The sequence below is a fragment of the Heterodontus francisci genome, chromosome 6, assembly GCF_036365525.1.
Source record: "Heterodontus francisci isolate sHetFra1 chromosome 6, sHetFra1.hap1, whole genome shotgun sequence".
Taxonomy (NCBI): domain Eukaryota; kingdom Metazoa; phylum Chordata; class Chondrichthyes; order Heterodontiformes; family Heterodontidae; genus Heterodontus; species Heterodontus francisci.
In genome coordinates, this window is record NC_090376.1 from 72,495,312 (window position 1) to 72,513,666 (window position 18,355).

General features: G+C 42.5%; 1 protein-coding gene across 1 annotated transcript in view; it reads right to left on the minus strand.

Moving 5' to 3' along the window:
* tenm4 (teneurin transmembrane protein 4) overlaps positions 1-18,355 on the minus strand; it is a 537,020-nt gene that overhangs the window by 79,825 nt on the left and 438,840 nt on the right. Inside the window, exons 20-22 of the mRNA XM_068033916.1 lie at positions 17,105-17,337; positions 14,651-14,805; positions 4,140-5,017 (exon numbers count right to left, since the gene is read on the minus strand). Of these exons, the coding sequence (XP_067890017.1) occupies positions 4,140-5,017; positions 14,651-14,805; positions 17,105-17,337 (1,266 nt within the window). The remainder of the gene's footprint in view (positions 1-4,139; positions 5,018-14,650; positions 14,806-17,104; positions 17,338-18,355) is intronic.

Sequence of the window (18,355 nt, forward strand, 5' to 3'; positions counted from 1 at the left end):
GCTGAAAAAAGAAATACTATCCAGCTAACCAAAGTAGATGATATCCATTTAATTAAAAGCAAAATACTGCGGATGCTGGAAATCTGAAATAAAAACAAATGCTGGAACCACTCAGCAGGTCTGGCAGCATCTGTGGAAAGAGAAGCAGAGTTAACGTTTTGGGTCAGTGATCCTTCTTCGGGTTGCATTGCTATTTTGAATGTGTTTCCATTTGAAAATGATTTGCAACCAGAGTATATGTCTGTCGGTTGACAAATTTCAGCAAAAAACATTATCAGCTCAACTGGATTACTTATATTCTTGATACTTTCAATCCACTACCATGAATAAAACTCTGGTATTGTAGAAAAGCTGTTGCTTTCATACATTTTGCATTTTATCCTGTCATTTAAATTAAAATTATTAAAATTAAAATTTTACAAAACAGAGTTCACTGGTAAAGCCACTCATGAGACATGTTATTAAGCACACAAAGGTGCACACTGATGCGATGAAGACTTGGGGTTGAAATTTTGTTTTCTGAAGAATTCTGAGCAGGTCAGTCCTGGCACCTGCTCTGCTCATCATGAATACATATCCTAAACGTGATCTTCAACGGATATTAGGTCCATAATCAACATGTGCAAGGGGCCTAATGCATGTTATGGTGGCTGCTGGAATTGATTAAGAATGGGTCCAATGAATTTAGCAGTGGTCAGGACACATGCACAGACTGGGCACAGGCCATCCCACTGCTAAATTTGTCAGCGTTGTGCCTGTTTTATGCATAAATTTCTACCCCATTGTATTAACCTGTATAACTGCCCTAACAGCTTTTAGAGTTAAGAAAACAACTACATAGAAAGAAATATATTTAGAAGTTTTACTAGAGCAGAGATACTGGGTGGAATTTTCGAGTCTTAGTCCCTAGTGAAACAGCAGGACCTGTAGTGGGTCGGGAACCCAATTGCTGCTGGAATGGGCTCTGCTGTGGCTCTTTAACTGCACCACGGTATTAGCATCCCTTTTCTGGGTTTCCTGAACAATCAGAGAGGGCTGGTGGGATGACATACTGAATCTGTCAAAGGAAGGATTTCTAATTGAAGAGACTCTGACAGGGGTCAGAATGGCTGGACTATACATCGATTCCTGAAGCTGCAGCAACCACAGGAATAGAGAGGACACTGGAAGACTGACCGCATCGCCCCCCATCCCCACCATTTCCGCACCGCACCCACCCCCCCCCCCCCACCACCCCCAGCACCACCAGATCTCTCACTCTTACCTGGAGCTCCTGCTGTGGGATATTAGTGCCTGCAGTGAAAATATGTTTTCCAAGGACGGGAGAAAGAGGACAGCCTCTCAAACCAAGCAGGTATGGATGGGAGGCCAAGGAAATTGGCAGCAGGAGTGTAGTCCTTCCAACCCAGAGACAGTGAATCAAGAGGATCCAGGACCTCAGGAGGGCGGGAAAGGTGAGTGGCATAACACTTTCAGGTGTCCGCACACTCTAACTACCCCAGCATTCTCCTGCACAGCACTCCTCAGAACAACACATCTTGCAGCTCCACTCATTCCTCTCTTTCCAGGCACCTCCTCACATCACTATCTGAACAACCAACACTCACACTCACCCTCATCCTATTGCCATCTCGCACCCATGCCTCACAATCACCCATCACAAATGATGGCTTTCCCTCCTCTCCACACAATCCATTTCTAACACTCATAACTCTCTGCTTTCTCACCTTGCAGGAGACGAGAGCTCACAACTTCGGGGAGAGGCTGAGACCCAGGATTGGGCGAGGGGTTGGGGGTGGATAGCCTTCCAGTGACAGATCCTTCACTGCCACTGGCAATGCATTCCCACTTGGTGCATTGGGAAGGGGGTCTTGTTCCAACAGGCTGCAGATGTCAGCAGCAACCTGCCTTGAAAACTTGAGCCTCCGATACATCGGTGCTCAAACCTGTCAAAAGAGCTGATCGTCTGCCTGTAGACCCTGTGTTGGGGGTCTCACCTTCTTGGAGCTGGATCACTGTGTCCATCCCCTCTGCTCTGTGGAGAGGCATGTGGCTGACGAGAAAGCAGCTGGTGCTGGTGTTGCTCCAGCTGTTACTGGTGCTGTTTGTGTTGGTGTTGCTGCTTCTCTTGTCCCACATCAGAGGTGCAAGGTGCAGCTGCATAGCTGCTTCCATACCTTGCTGAAGGCTGGCAGCAGAGAAGTGCTGCTGAAGGTGAGTGAAATGCAAGACAGGTGAAGTGACTTCCAAGAAGTTGTCAATCAGCTGTCAAGCAGTGAAAGCATTCTCTGAGAAGGAGTGCTGTGAGCAGCAGCCTGTCACCTGGCCATGGCTGAAGCACATCAGTTTCACTGATCAAAGGCTTCTCAGCCTGTCAGTTTCACCGAAGAAGCTCTTCTCACTGTACACTCACCTGGTTGACTCTAGCAAGCTGCTGACAGCTCAAGAAATTGGTGTGCTGGCTGTTGAAGCCAGAATGGTTGGTTAAATCAGCAGTTAATGACCTATTTGCATATTACAATTACCTACCCAACAGCTCCAAGGGTGCCCTCTCGCCTGCAAACTCACCCGGGTGACACCTGGAAGAGGGCGGGATGATTTTGGGATACTGAAACAACATCACTTTTAGGGGATTTTAACTCCTCTGCCTGTACCCAAACCCACTTCCCCTTGCCTGTTAAAATTCTTCCCACTGCTTGCTGCAACTGCAGTGTAACAGGGCACTTTTCCATACTTTCTGAAATTAATTTTTGCATTACTGATTAACATAAAACCTGAAACTATATTTTTGTACTACACATTATTTAAAATCATGTTTGATCAATGCATTATGCCATTTTATCCCACAATGAAAGACGTTGCCAATGAAACAACTCTTAGTCCATTTACGGATATTGATCAGGACCACACTGAATTAAATATTAACCTCAATTGAAGTGCACAAAATAAATGATGCCCAGCAGCATAAACCAGTCACTGCTGAGCAAAGAAGGTAGCCCAAGTGTGATAGCATAACTTCTGAAGCTAATTAGGTGAGAAGAAGCAAGTTGTTGCTGTCAGTGGTAAATAAGAGAAGTTAAGTGCTGCAATACATTATTTAGTAATTATACTGATTTTTAACGTTGTTGACAATATCATAATAACAAACTCGAACATTTTGCAGTTTACTCAGTTAGAAAACATTTTTGCACCATTTACAAATCCCTATTTCATTTCTACCGCACCTTCAAAGGTCAAGAGTTTCTGTTATATTCAGTGGAGTGGACCAACTGCTTTCCGAGCAGCTTTTTGAGAACATTTCATAGACCAATATTAATGCATTAATCATTTGATTAAAAAAAATGAATTACAAAATCAAAGTGTGCTTGATCAGTCATCTTTACCAGCTTTGACATTATAAACTAGCTGCTTTCTCAGCTGTAACATCGCTTAATGAAAACAATATGTCTTGATTCTGCAAGACCTTCAAACAGGTGCAACAGCTTCTTCGTTTGAAAAGTTTATTTAAAATAACTTTTACAGCAGTGGGCAATCTTCTGCACACCAGCTGACGTGGTTGGAACTGTACTAAGGAAATCACCATTGAAAATTTAGATTTAAATTGATGAACTGTTTTATTTCAAGAAGAAAAGCTAAGAATTAAAATCTGGTTAACATCAAAAACTAGTCACATCATGTCCCCACAGACAGCTGTGAAATTGTTGTTTAAGTCAGTAGTGACGGTAGGCACTGTTAAGAAGTTCTGCAGAAAATCAGCATTTAAGTAAGCCTTAAATGCCAACTAGATGATGCCCAGACCTGGAAATCTCAGCGTCAGCTCAATACCACCAAATATTGTGCTGGTACTGACTTTCCCTGGCTCAGTTGTCTCCTGAACGACACCAAGATTAGACTGAATGACAATCTGAGACATTTCCAGTGCAGTTGCTTGCTGTTAGGTTTTATTGTTGAGATCAGAGAGACAGCTCCCACCTGTGTGTGCTGATTAGAGTGCAGAATTTCAGTAAAAGGACTAAAATTGTAAATAGACTCCTTTTCCACTTTATGATGATATATAGATTAAATGAGATCAGTTTATATTGAAGATACCCACCAACATGTACTTATCTATTTAATATAAGTAAAATATGTATATTTACTCATAAAAGGTGGTCCATCCATTTTCATTACTTTTTGTTGCCATGAGACCAGTACTACCATGATATGTCATCATAGCCAGTTCATGTCCCTGGGTAGACACACTCTTCAAAGCACTGTTTGTACCAATAGTCAGCCAGTAAACCTGCCCATCTGGCACTACAAGCCAAAGTGGCATTCCAGTGGCATCCCGTCGAATATTTAATAAGTTCCCGTTATTGTCTTTGATTGTGCTAATGTCTCCATTCCCAGTGTAGGTGATATTATAAAGGTAGTCTCCGGTGATCAGGCTCTGGGTATACAAATGGCTACCATTGGGGGTAAATAAATACAGTTCTTGATCAATGGTTGAAGCAACTTCAAAGAGATTCTGAGAATTGAGGAATGGCCTGTTTTTCCGAACAAATCTAATACGAATGTTCCCAAGATCTGCTATATACAGTTCTCCCTCAGGACATATTGCCAGGGATGAAGGGGCATATAGTTTGGCATCCTTTGCATATCCATCATCACCTGAGTAACATTCACAATTGGCATCATTTTTGCAGTCACAACCCGTTGGCGCTCCAGCGACTAGAGATATTTCACCATTTGTTGTGACTTGGCGCACGCGATTGATTTTCTTCTCGTCTGTTTCTGCTATATACAAGATTCCATTATGGGAAATAGAAATGGCACTGGCTGACTCCAGGGTTGAGTGCACTGCCATCTTGCTAAGCAGGAAATGATCAATACCAGGCACTTGGCAATGCATTGGGCGTCCTGCCACAATACGAACTTGATGATTTTCTGAAATCTGAAGTACCACATTGTTGTCCAACACATAAAGGGAATTATCCATGGGATTCACTGCCAGATCAGTGGGCCATTCCAGACGTACCTGAGGACACAATATTATAAAATCAACAGCTGTTATTAATATTTGTTTAATTCTGAGAAATAGGACAGTAATATTTATATAGCGATGGTGCTGGAATTTGTCACTTTTTCTCCTTTTAGTGATGTATGGTTACACAATTTTTTTGTAAGGAAGGTCCTATGAATGCTTGCACTTTGACGCAATGACTTAGTGATGAATGCATTCAGGAAGCATTTCTGGTTTGTTTTAAACAAACACAAGACCTAAATATGAAAGCTAAATTGGAAAATTATTGCAGCATTTATGCATGACATCATCAAAAAAGGTAAAAAAGTCTCTTCTCTCTCCTCCCCCAGCACAAATTGGCACCTGAATATTTTGTAATGAAGTCATGGATCTGTAAAATTTCATCCCCATTGTAAATCTGAGATTTTCCCTGTCTCAAAAGTGCCATGAAGCCAAGATTGCCATCAATTCTGGCCCAGTGGCGCAGTGGTTAGCACCGCAGCCTCACAGCTCCAGTGACCCGGGTTCAATTCTGGGTACTGCCTGTGTGGAGTTTGCAAGTTCTCCCTGTGTCTGCGTGGCTTTTCTCCGGGTGCTCCGGTTTCCTGCCAAAAGACTTGCAGGGCGGTAGGTAACTTGGCCATTATAAATTGCCCCTAGTATAGGTAGGTGGTAGGGAAAATATAGGGACAGGTGGGGATGTGGTAGGAATATGGGATTAGTGTAGGATTAGTATAAATGGGTGGTTGATGGTCGGCACAGACTCGTTGGGCTGAAGGGCCTGTTTCAGTGCTGTACCTCTAAACTAAAATCAGGAATATTTAAATATAAGCAGAAAATGCAGGAAATATTCAGCAGGTCAGATGCTGCCTGATCTGCTGAGCATTTCCACCATTTTCTGTTTATATTCCAGATTTCCAGAATTCACAGTATTTTGCCTTCAGGAATACTTAGCAAGATTATTAATAACAATAGTAATCCTTAATAACCCTGGTATTATCTCAGTTAAAATCTACAACATATGCATGGAGGAGGCTGAAATTCAACGTTCTTTCACAAAATTCTCCAATTTCCATTTTTTTATCTTGCTAAACCATAGAATTCACTGGCACAGCTTGAAAGATTTCTACTTTTGGCAGTCTACAGCTAGTGGTAGCAGGACAATCCCTGTTCATTTCAGTCAACATTTCACATGGTGGATACAGCCCCTGAAGCAGTTTACATATTAAGGCAATACGTCAGTCAGTTTGTGTTTATTGTTTCAGCTTTATTTGATCAAGTTTGGGCATCAACACTTAAGCTTTGTTAAAGAAATATCTTCAGTGAGAAAGTAATTCTGAGATAGGAATAATTAAAAATAATTTAAAATCTCATTAGGATATAAATATCTTTAATAAAAAGATTTTCTTTCCACAAGGATGGAATTTGTGTAGGGATGATGTGAAATGAGCTCCACTACATTACCTTCCTGACAATTAGGAAACAACACCATAATAAATGAGTTGCATATATCATGATGCAATATGCACAATTTCTCTAATATTTACATTAGCATCAGGAAGCAAATTTGTTTTAGATAACTAGTGAATTTTCAATATTTAAAACCCATTTCCTATCAAGCTGCCTTCTTAAAATTCCATGGCCTGTGGTTTCACAATGACCATTGAGATATAACTGAAAGGCCTTTTATTCTTCCAAATGATAAAAGAATATTTTTGCTCCAGTTAACATGACAGAAAACCTAAATTGACTCTTTTCAGTGTGCCACTTCCATTGCAACTTTACTGACCCTTTCATTGCCATTGTGATAACTTGTGACTTTCATTCTTAATTAGTTATTTGTGCGAAAATGCCGAAGAAATGGAATGTCCTTAATTTGTCAGAAACATTCAATTTGAAAGGGCTTTAAAATTAGATCCTGGTGTATAATATTTTGTCAGAACTATCATAATTAACAGCCATAATGGCTCAGTTGAAAAGTGCATTGCCAAGTGTCATGCATGGCCCCACCTGCCAAGGATGAGGCACATTAATTTCGCCACACAGACAGTAAACTTCAAATTGTTGCTGTGAAGAAAAGAGGGCCTATTACAAGGAATTGCCAGGCCCCTAGCCGGAAAGACATTTTTACATACTATCAGACAGTGTTGGAACAAAAGAACCAATCCCTGCTCCCAATACACAGAAGAGACCTGGTCAAACCGGTCAGTCACGTGACCACCTGCTGGCCAACTAGGGGAGTTTTAAATTGGAGAAACAGTGTTTGAAGACTGAAAGCTCCTGGCTCCTGGATTAAGAACATCTCTCTCCCGTCTGCTCTCATCTCTTTCTCACCAGCTTTGGAATCCATTGAAGACTCATGAACCCCAAGAGAGAAAAGTCTCCTACAGTGAACAAGGTTTAAGAAGAACAAAAAGCAACAACAAAAAGCAAGAATTACCTACAAGCAAGAACTACCTACAAAAGGACTCTACAGTGAGCTCGAAGCACAATAATAAGAAACTCTTCAGATATTGCCTCAAACTTCTTCAATTTATTTTTTCTTCTGCTCTTTTCTGTCCCTATTGGCATATGTGTATCGCGTATGCATGCTAGCATGGGCGCGTCATGTATCTGTAGGCGTTAACTGAATTAGAGTTTAAATTTAAGTTTTAAGAAATTTCACATTTCTTCTTTAAACCTAAGAAAGCCTGTTTGTACTCATTTCTTTGCCTTATAATTGGAAAGTGGTGGACCAGGATTCACCAAGGGTGAGCTCAGAATACGGTGTGTTTAAAATTAAACCCTGTTATAGTAAGATCAGGTGAAGGCTGAAAGGGACCCCTCGACACCTTTCTCACCTGGTCGTAACACCAAGCATGAAACAAACTAGTGGCAACAGGGATGCTACAATTGGTCTTAATGTTCCCAGACCAGGAAGGAAGGGGAGTAAGAAATCAGTCAGGATACACAATCTGACTTGCTATTAAAGAAATCCTATTGAAAAATGCGATTGCGTTGACATATATTAAAGGTCAGAATTAGGCTCGGCTGTGAAATATCAATAGAAAATAACGAGCCTTTCTCCTGGAAAGCCTGCCAGAGTAATCCTCAACATTGCCTGAAGAGAACTGCTCCAAGCAGATCCCAGTGACAGCCGTCTACACGTATTTGGGATGCCAGAATAAAGGGACAACTGATATCATTCCCCATCTTCCCCTTTTCCTTTAAGAATTAACAAGTATTTGGCCAAAGTTTTTTTTGCCTTTTTTGTAAAGAGATCTCTGCAGAGAAAACTTCTTTATTTTTTCTTTAACTGGTCTGTGTGTGTGTTGGGCTAATCTAAAAGTGAACTTACATATTTCAATCTGTGTGTTAGTGCTTTGCATCTTTACTGAATAAGTCTTGTTTTATAATAAATTAATAATTTTGTTGTTTATTAAAGAAACCTGGTTGGTGTATTTTGTTCTTAAATAAATAAAGAGTATATAATTGGCCATGTCGGTAACTGGGTAAACATTTAAATATATGTTGTGACTAGTGGAGAACTGGAACTAGAGAAAGACAGGGCATTCCTCCAGTCTCGGTCGTAACAATATCCTATTTGCTATTTACTTATTCATTTGTCAGGTGTTCACTTTAATGGAACTGACGGTATGATGATGTGAGCTGAGAATTCAATGTTCCTAAACAAAAAGTTTTGAAGCTTTTAACCCTGTTGTGCAAAAAGAATTTAGGTTCCTGTCCAAAAGCAGGAGAGCCAATGAAAGGGGCCAAAGGGATGGCCAGCTGGCAGCTCTACTGGGAAAGGTGAGCACTGCTCAGGCAGATGGAGAGCAAGAGGGTGCCACAAAATGGAGGTGCTCACCTAAAGGTCCAAATGGCATCCTTTAATTAGCAGCCAGAACCATCTCGGGGATCAGTGTGCAGGGGAAACGGCTCCAAATGCCTGCGGATATGCTGGATACAACCTTTCTGATTATTTTAAATTGAATTTCCAGGATCATATGATGGTGTTCTGACCTCCCGCTGTGAAGCTGCTTCTGATGTGTTGCTGGGCTCCTAACACAGCAGGAGGCATGAGCGCAGGAGTAGAATTTCACTACAGTGCCAGAATAGGGGCTCTTTGCCCTTTTTAAATACCTTAACTGGCAACCTGGTGCTGCCGCCAGGTGGGTAGTCGGCCTCCGGGAAAAGCACATGGAGGCGGAAAGATATGGGGGAGCTGTCCAGATGCGCTGCATTCTCAATTTCTCTGCTTCCCCTGCCTCCAAAGCTGCTTCCGTGGGGCTGGGAAAATTCCAGCCACTGTTTCCAATAAAGAAAACCTACTCGAACAATGCCTTCGGGGCAGACATTTGCAGCAAATCATAGCACAGTTTGTAGGATTTACACACAATTTCACTGCTGTAATTTGCTTCAAAAACCAGTGCTTGCTGAATTTTGCTGTTGGTCAGTTAAGAATGATCTGTGTCAACGATAAAAATTTGCTTTGCTGATGGTGAAGTCTGTTATTTTAAGGGAGTCACTCCTGACATCAATAAATGTAGGAAAATGCTCCACTTAAGGAACTTCAGCAGACATCAAGTCCATATAAACTGGACCACATTTTCTTTCTGCCGAAATATAATTCATCGTCCATGCATAGTCCTGAACCGTACTGAAGTATATCATTATATTTGTAAATTAAGCAAATCCTTACTCCAGATTGATTAGACTGTGATAATTCTTTGCTTGGAGTACATTCAGAGAGGAAACACTGAATTATGACCATGTTTTAAAAATAGTACCATTAAACCACAGAACCTGCAGCTTTGAGATTACAGAGGTGGACAGGGGTGAGGCCATGGAGGGATTTGAAAATAAGGATGAGAATTTTAAAATCAAGATGTTGCTTGACTGGGAACCAATGTAGGTCAATGAGCACAAGGGTGATAGGAGAACGGGACTTGGTGTGAGTTACAACACAGGCAGCAGAGTTTTGGATGACCTCAAGTTTATGGAGGGTAGCATGTGGGAGACCAGCCAACAGTGCTTTGGAATAGTCAGGTCTAGAGGTAACCAAGGCATGAATGAGGGGTTCAGCAGCAGATGAGCTGAGAGAGGGTCAAAGTTGCGGGATGTTACAGAAGTGGAAATAGGCGGTCTTAGTGATGATGCGAACATGTGGTTGGAAGCTCATCTTGGGGTCAACTATGACACCGAGGTTGTACACAGTCTGGTTTAGTCTCAAACTGTTGTCAGGGAGAGGAATGGAGTCAGTAGCTAGGGAAGGGAGTTTGGAGTGGGGACTGAAAACAATGGCTTCAGTCTTCCCAATATTTAATTGGAGGATATTTCTGCTTATCCAGTACTGGGTACTGGATAAGGAGTCTGATATTTAGCAACAGTGGAGAAGTCAAGAGAGGTGGTGGTGAGGTAGAGCTGGGTAATGTCAGCTTACGTGTGAAAACTAATGCTGTGCTTTCAGATGATGTCAAGAGTGGCAGCATGTAGACAAGAAATAGGACGGGGCTGAGGTTAGATCCTCAGGGAACACCAGAAGCAATGGTGCGGGAGCAGGAAGATACTCTGGATACGATTAGAGAGATAAGAATGGAATCAGGTGAGAGCAGTCCCACCCAGCTGGACAACAGTGGAGAGGCATTGGATGTGGATGGTATGTCAAGCATGTCAAAGGCTTCAAACAGGTCAAGAATGCTGAAGAGGGAAAGTTTACCTTTGTCACAGTCACATGGATGTCATTTGTGACTTTGATAAGAGCTGCTTTGGTACAGTGGCTGGGGTGGAAATCTGATTGGAGGGACTTAAAACGTGGAGGGCAGGATTTTGCATTTTAGGTCAGGACCCCGACATCGGGGTCAAGTGGGAGCCTCGACATTGCACTGTATCGGAAGCAGTCACCTGGCTGAGACTTTCCCTTGATCAGCCAATTAGTGGCCAGGGGGTGCGCTCGTTGTCCAATTAAGGGTGGGCGGGCTGTTGAAAATGGAGAGTCAGTACGAGGCCCTCCAACACAGAAAGAGCTGCAGCCTGCCATTGCAGGTAAGGGAGAGTGAGGGCACCTTCATTTTGAGTTGCCCTCTCAGCAATTTTAACAAATCTAAAATGAAAAATGGCCTCAGCTTCCGGGCCACTGCAACCATGGCCAGATAGGCGGGGGAGTGGGAGGGCCTTAGAGTTGCCTGGACCGCTGGTTCTCTGGTCTGCCACCAGGAGGCTGCCTCCAGGCAGTTGGTCTAGCCCCCGATGCCATGTGGGGGGGGGGGGCCTGGAGGCCAACTGGGAAATTCCAGTCACCCTCTGATAATTGGCCTTTAAACTTACCTTAATTGGCTACCCGCTGCTTGTGGGGGTGGGGGCGGGTGCTGGGTGGGGGGGGTGGGGGTTGGGGTAGTGGTGGGGAGTAGCCTTTCTGCCCTGATCTTGTCTCTGCGAAAATAGCTCGGGAGCGTAATTATGCTGGCAAACAGACACGTCGGCTGGCAAAGCGAAATTATGCACCCACCCGCCTCTGTTGTCACCCCATATCGGGGCAAAAATTCTGCCTGGAGTTCTGGGATAGATGGGCACGGATTTGGGAGGTGACAACAAGTTCAAGGACTGTGGGATCAAACATTGTTTTTTTGAGGAGAGGAGTGATGACAGCAGATTCGAAGGAGAGAGGGACAACATCTGAAGAGAGAGAATCGTCGACAATACAAGTTAACATGGGGTCCAGTAGGGGAAGTTTGGTGGTCATCAGTTTAGTGGGAAGAGGGTTGAGGGAGAAGGAGGTGGGTCTCATGGATAAGATGAACTTGGAGAGGGCATGAGGGGAGACAGGACAGAAACTGGAGAACATTGCGAGTTCAAGGCTAGGGCAGGGGGAGTTTTATAGGAAATTTGGCCGGGTGGGCTAGTGTTTTAGTTTTTTTTTTAGTTTTAGAGATACAGCACTGAAACAGGCCCTTCGGCCCACCGAGTCTGTGCCGACCACCAACCACCCATTTTATACTAATCCTACACTAATCCCATATTCCTACCACATCCCCACCTGTCCCTATATTTCCCTATCACGTACCTATACTGAGGGCAATTGCTAATGGCCAATTTACCTATCAACCTGCAAGTCTTTGGCATGTGGGAGGAAACCGGAGCACCCGGAGGAAACCCACGCAAACACAGGGAGAACTTGCAAACTCCACACAGGCAGTACCCAGGATTGAACCCGGGTCACTGGAGCTGTGAGGCTGCGGTGCTAACCACTGCGCCACTGTGCCGCTAGTGGAAGGGAGGTAGCAGCAGAAGTAGCTGATCGACGGTCTTGACCTTAGTGACAAAGAACAAAGAACAGTACAGCACAGGAGCAGGCCATTCGGCCCTTCAAGCTTGCGCCGATCTTGATGCCTGCCTAAACTAACACCTTCTGCACTTCCGGGGCCCATATCCCTCTATTCCCTTCCTATTCATATATTTGTATAGATGTCTCTTAAACGTCGCTATCGTATCTGCTTCCACCACCTCCCCTGGCAGCAAGTTCCAGGCACTCACCACCCTCTGTGTAAAAAACTTGCCTCGCACATCCCCTCTAAACTTTGCCCCTCGCACCTTAAACCTATGTCCCCTAGTAACTGACTCTTCCACCCTGGGAAAAAGCTTCTGACTATCCACTCTGTCCATGCCGCTCATAACTTTGTAAACCTCTATCATGTCGCCCCTCCACCTCCGTCGTTCCAGTGAAAACAATCCGAGTTTTTCCAACCTCTCCTCATAATTAATGCCCTCCAGACCAGGCAACATCCTGGTAAACCTCCTCTGTACCCTCTTCAAAGCCTCCACGTCCTTCTGGTAGTGTGGCGACCAGAATTGCGCGCAATATTCTAAGTGTGCCCTAACTAAGGTTCTGTACAGCTGCAACATGACTTGCCAATTTTTATACTCTATGCCCTGACTGATGAAGGCAAGCATGCCGTATGCCTTCTTGACTACCTTATCCACCTGCGTTGCCACTTTCAGTGACCTGTGGACCTGTACGCCCAGATCTCTCTGCCTGTCAATACTCCTAAGGGTTCTGCCATTTACTGTATACCTCCCACCTGCATTAGACCTTCCAAAATGCATTACCTCACATTTGTCCGGATTAAACTCCATCTGCCATTTCTCCGCCCAAGTCTCCAACCGATCTATATCCTGCTGTATCCTTTGACAATCCTCATCACTATCCACAACTCCACCAACCTTTGTGTCGTTGGCAAACTTACTAATCAGACCAGCTACATTTTCCTCCAAATCATTTATATATACTACAAACAGCAAAAGTCCCAGCACTGATCCCTGCGGAACACCACTAGTCACATCCCTCCATTCAGAAAAACACCCATCCACTGATACCCTCTGTCTTCTATGACCGAGCCAGTTCTGTATCCATCTTGCCAGCTCACTTCTGATCCCGTGTGACTTCACCTTTTGTACCAGTCTGCCATGCGGGACCTTGTCAAAGGCTTTACTGAAGTCCATATAGATAATATCCACTGCCCTTCCTTCATCAATCATCTTCGTCACTTCCTCAAAAAACTCAATCAAATTAATAAGACACGACCTCCCCTTCACAAAACCATGCTGTCCATGAACTCTTCACAATTATTGTTGGAGGTGAGGGTGGAGGAGACAGGGGAGAGGGTTTTAAGAAGACATCTTGCAGTAGAGAACAGAAGCCAAGGGTTATTTTCGCATTCGAGGATGATCCTGGAATAGTGAGCAGTTTTAGCAGATGAGAGCAGGACACGATCGTATTTTATGTGTTCTAGCCAGATCTGGCAGTGGTTCACTAAACCATTTGTCTGCCATTTCCTTTCAAGCCTGTGTCCCTTGGACGTAAGGGAATGGAGAAGACGGCTGTACCAGGAGAATAGCCACGGAGAGAGAGAGTAATGGTTTTATCGGGGACTAGCATATCAAAGATGGAGGTGAGGGTACGGTTGAGTAAATTAGTAGTTACAGAAATGTTTGAACGAAGAGCCAAAAGCTAGACAGTTTGGATTTTGAAAGTGCAGTTGGAAGTGAATTGGGGGATAGTTTCTCCAGGGACAGATACAGAATACAATTGGAATCTTGATATGAATCTCTCTTAGGCAAATATTATTCCAGCATTTCTATTTGTGATGCTTTCATTTCTTCACAAAAGTGTTTTCTGTCATATCTCTTGTCCTTGTATTAGAAGTTTAGAAACTTAACTTCCATTTTAAAGTAATTAGTTATTATCCTAAACCAGGTTAACTACCTACAAGTAGCTTATGTAAAATTAACTGATTAAAAAAAAATCAACACCTTAAACTCAGAGCATCACCAGTGGTTAGGCATTCCTCCATTTGTTCTGCTAAACTCAGGCCCTTAACCTATGATGCATAGAGAAATTTCTAGCACTGGACAGCTTAGTGTAGAACTTCCTCAGGGTTTTGCTGAGCATCTGCTGTAATTTCAGTACAGAACCAGTAGAAACGACCATTTACGCCATTTCTCTGGGGTTTATGTCAAAGTTATGGTGGACAATCAGGAGAACTTCGAAATTCCTGCCACTTACCTTTTGGTTAATGCTCCCCATCCTTTCTCTTCAATTTGTCCACAAATAATGAAACTGTCAATGGGTTATGTTCTTTGCAAGATTACACTGTATATCGAGCATATTACCTGGGAAATATCCATCACTGAGTCACAACTAAGAGGTCGTGCTGAGGTTAGATCATTAGAACCAATCACAGAGGAGATGATTCCATTCTGATCAATCCGGCGAATCATGGTTCCATCCACAAAGTATATCAGACCAAACTTGTCAACAGCAATACCTAGTGAAGAAAAACAATAAATCGTCCAAAGAAAGCTGTCAAAAAGGGTTTAGGCTGAGTCCTTATGCATTTTCTTTGTTGATTAAACCATAAGCTTTCAAGCTACAAGGGGATTGGCAGGGCTCCTCAAAGTCATCATACTTCTGTATGTGTTAATGTAGAGAAAATTGGCTCAGTTGTTAGATTCTTATTAAAGCATTTTCTGCAATGATAGCATTGCTACTCTTTTGGTAGCTGTCACTATGTTTTGGAAACTAAGACAGGTGTTTTCTAAAGGTTTCCACATCCAGAAATATTTGGAAACCACTGCATTAACTCGCAAAAACAGGATTTAAAAAATACACACACTGCACTTCTAATAATTTCAGGGGAAATGTATTTGTCCAAAACCAATTCTGACATAATAAGAAAGCCGGAAATGAGGAAAGCTCCCTCAATTCATTTCCTCTAAAGACCTTACACAATTTGTTTCATCACAGTATCAATCCAACAAACCGATTTAATGGAAATGGGAGACAACAGGCCACAGATAAAACTTCAAAAACAAATTCTGGCGATGACATCTCTATGGGTTTAGTGGCACAGGAATTACTGTGAAATGTAGGCTATTTAATCATCTACATTTATCCTTATAATCCTCAATTACATTCTTCAAGATATTGTTATTCAGCTCTTCTTTTATGGAATTAGTTGATGCTGGATTAACGTTTTGGTCCACAAGGAAAAGAATGTCCACCAATCTTTTAGATTTGTTCATTTCATATTTTTTCCTCTGATTTCAGGATCAGGATGTAAATTTAATAATCTGAAAACAACCATGTCACTCATTATTTTAAAATAATGTAGATACTATTTATTTCAGCATTTTCAAATTATGCTCTGAGTTTCTTCATTGCTTAGACCCTCAGTCATCATCAATCTTGTTGGTCTTCCCTAAAACTTCACCAATGTTTCAATGCTTTTTTTGATTGCAGTATGTCCCAGAATGCACACTATCCTTTCTGCAATTGCTTATTTTGTTCAGATCCCATTGCATGCTACAAATCTCCTTTACAATGGTCATCTGGCTTGATGTTATCATCAGCTTTTAGAGCATTATTCAAAACAGGATTCTCTATGACATTTATAAGTAGTGTAAACCCCTGTGGATATTCATAAGCCACTGCCTCCCATACAGATCTGCCCATTAATCATCATTTTTGCCTTGCCTTTTTTACTGCCAAATCAAGCAAATAGTCCAGCCAGCTAATTTGCCATTTGCTCAATAAGCCTATGCATGCAGTAACACTGTCAATTTCATAATGACACATGATTTCAGATGTGTATTAACATTAAGTTGGAAGTATAACTTGGGAATCAGTCTTCGTCTACCTGATGAGTGCACTAAAGCCTAGCATGCAAGACCCTAAGACCCCGTCCAAGAAGCTATCTCCAACTTCCTGGGCTCTACATCACAGAGATTAGTCGTAATTTCACCTGTGTGAAAGGTCGTGGGTTAAAGCCTCACTTTAGAACATGAGCATATTGTCTAAGATGACATTTGTGAGGAACTGAGGGAGTGCTGGCTTGTGGATGTTAAAATAAGGCCTCAGCTGCCTGTTCAGATAGACATAAAAGATCTCATAGCACTATTTCGAACAGCAAAGCATTTTCCTAGTTTCTTGGCCACCATTTACCCCTCAACCAAAATAGAATAATTGTTCATTTATTTCATTGCTATTTGTGGGACCTTGCAATGTGCAAATTGGCTGCCACAATTGCAATATTCTGAGGATGTGAAAGTTGCTATATATAAGCAAGGTCTTTCAATAATTCCAGTGTGGATGAACCCGAGTTTAAAAGTTATAGTCCCCTGATCCGCTGTGCTTTTTGTAAGCTTAGGTTATTCAGTCTGTATAACATTATAAGAAAGCAATCATGGCTACCTACTGTTTCCCAACATCAAAAAGACGACGCTCTGGGGTGTGAAGCTCTGTGTATATCAGTAAGCACATATACACAGAGCTCTCCCTTGACAAAGTGAGTCGCAACCAGAGCAAACCTTAGCATCAATTGAGCCCTGTTGGCTGCACTTTACACTTTATATCGATGACTAGTCTCAGAATAGTCATATAGTATAACTGAAATCTTATTCGTAATCTTCAAAACTGATGGACTGTTGTTGGGGATTACGACAGGCTCCTAAAGTGCACTTTCAACTTATTTGCAATTCAAAGGCAAAATATCTACTAGATTTTCTGGTACTGATGGTCAGACCATTAAAACAAAGTTGAAATAAGTAACTGGCTGGAGACTTTACCTCTTGGACTAGTTAGAGTGGCTTCAATCGCTTTTCCACCATCACCGCATCGAGCTTCATCAAAAGGAAGGCATTGATCTCCTGTCCCAGCCACTACCGCAGCATTCTTAGTGATGTCCTTGACTCCAGCAAGGGCTTTTATTTTATAGACACGTCTGCTATTTGTATCAGACAGATACAATGATCCTGACACAGCATCCACAGAGAGGTAATACTTGTGCGCTGGGCTGTTACTAAAGAAAGATAAAAACACATTTTAAGCTTTAGATTAACTCTACATTTAAATAGACAATGTTTATATTTACTTGTAGATTTCAATTTTGTCAAAGTTGTTTGTGCTAGTTGCTGTGGCTCCCAATTGGGGTATGGTCTGCCTTTCTCACTCCTTTAACTCATTCTGCACCAGCTCCTATTGACCTCTGGCTTGTATGGATCTGTAGTTTTTTTGACACATTTTACCTGTGACCCATTTCTTGACTCCACTGCTCGCCCCCTACTGGTGTTCCTCTCTGCCACCCCTGCAGGTCCTTAAACTTGGTGGCTCTGAGTAGCCAGTACGTTTCCTCCTCCTATTGCCTTCTACTCTGTTTTTGACCGATCAGTTGACTTGCCCTGTGCACTAGTGCCCCTTTACACATCTTGTGGGTCCTTCAGGCCGGACCCTATATTTAATTAATTTTCCCCAATTTTGTTGACTGAAGCTGGGGTCTTTATTTAATTAATGTTTCTGATATCTAAATCCCTTTCAATTCATTAACCCCCATATCTTTGTTTAGTTAATTTTGTCAACTTTCTCTTCAATTTAATTTCTATATCCCCACCATTAGTTCTATTTCTCCCCATTCTGTGTAAAGGTATTTTAAAATCATAAACTCCTCTTTTTAGTTCATTCATTTTCTGGAATTCTATCCTTATTTTCCAATGTCACAACCTCTACCCACTATTCTTCTTGCTTGTCCTCTGGCCCTTCTCTCCCCTCTCTCCAACCTCTTCCTCTCTTCTAATCCTTTTCCCATTCCCCCCTCTCTTCCACCTCCCCTATCTCCTCATTAATCTCTCTACTCCTTCCCCCAACTTAATGTACTTGTTTCACTGGTTCCAAAAGTGTGGCTGTACTCCCATCAGCCTCCAGACCAACTGTGACATCCTCCAGCAAGCTTCAATTCTCTCCCCACAACCAACTCACCTCCACCACCCTCCCTTGCCAACAAAGACCTATAATACTCTTCTGGTTTACCATTCTTCTACCCC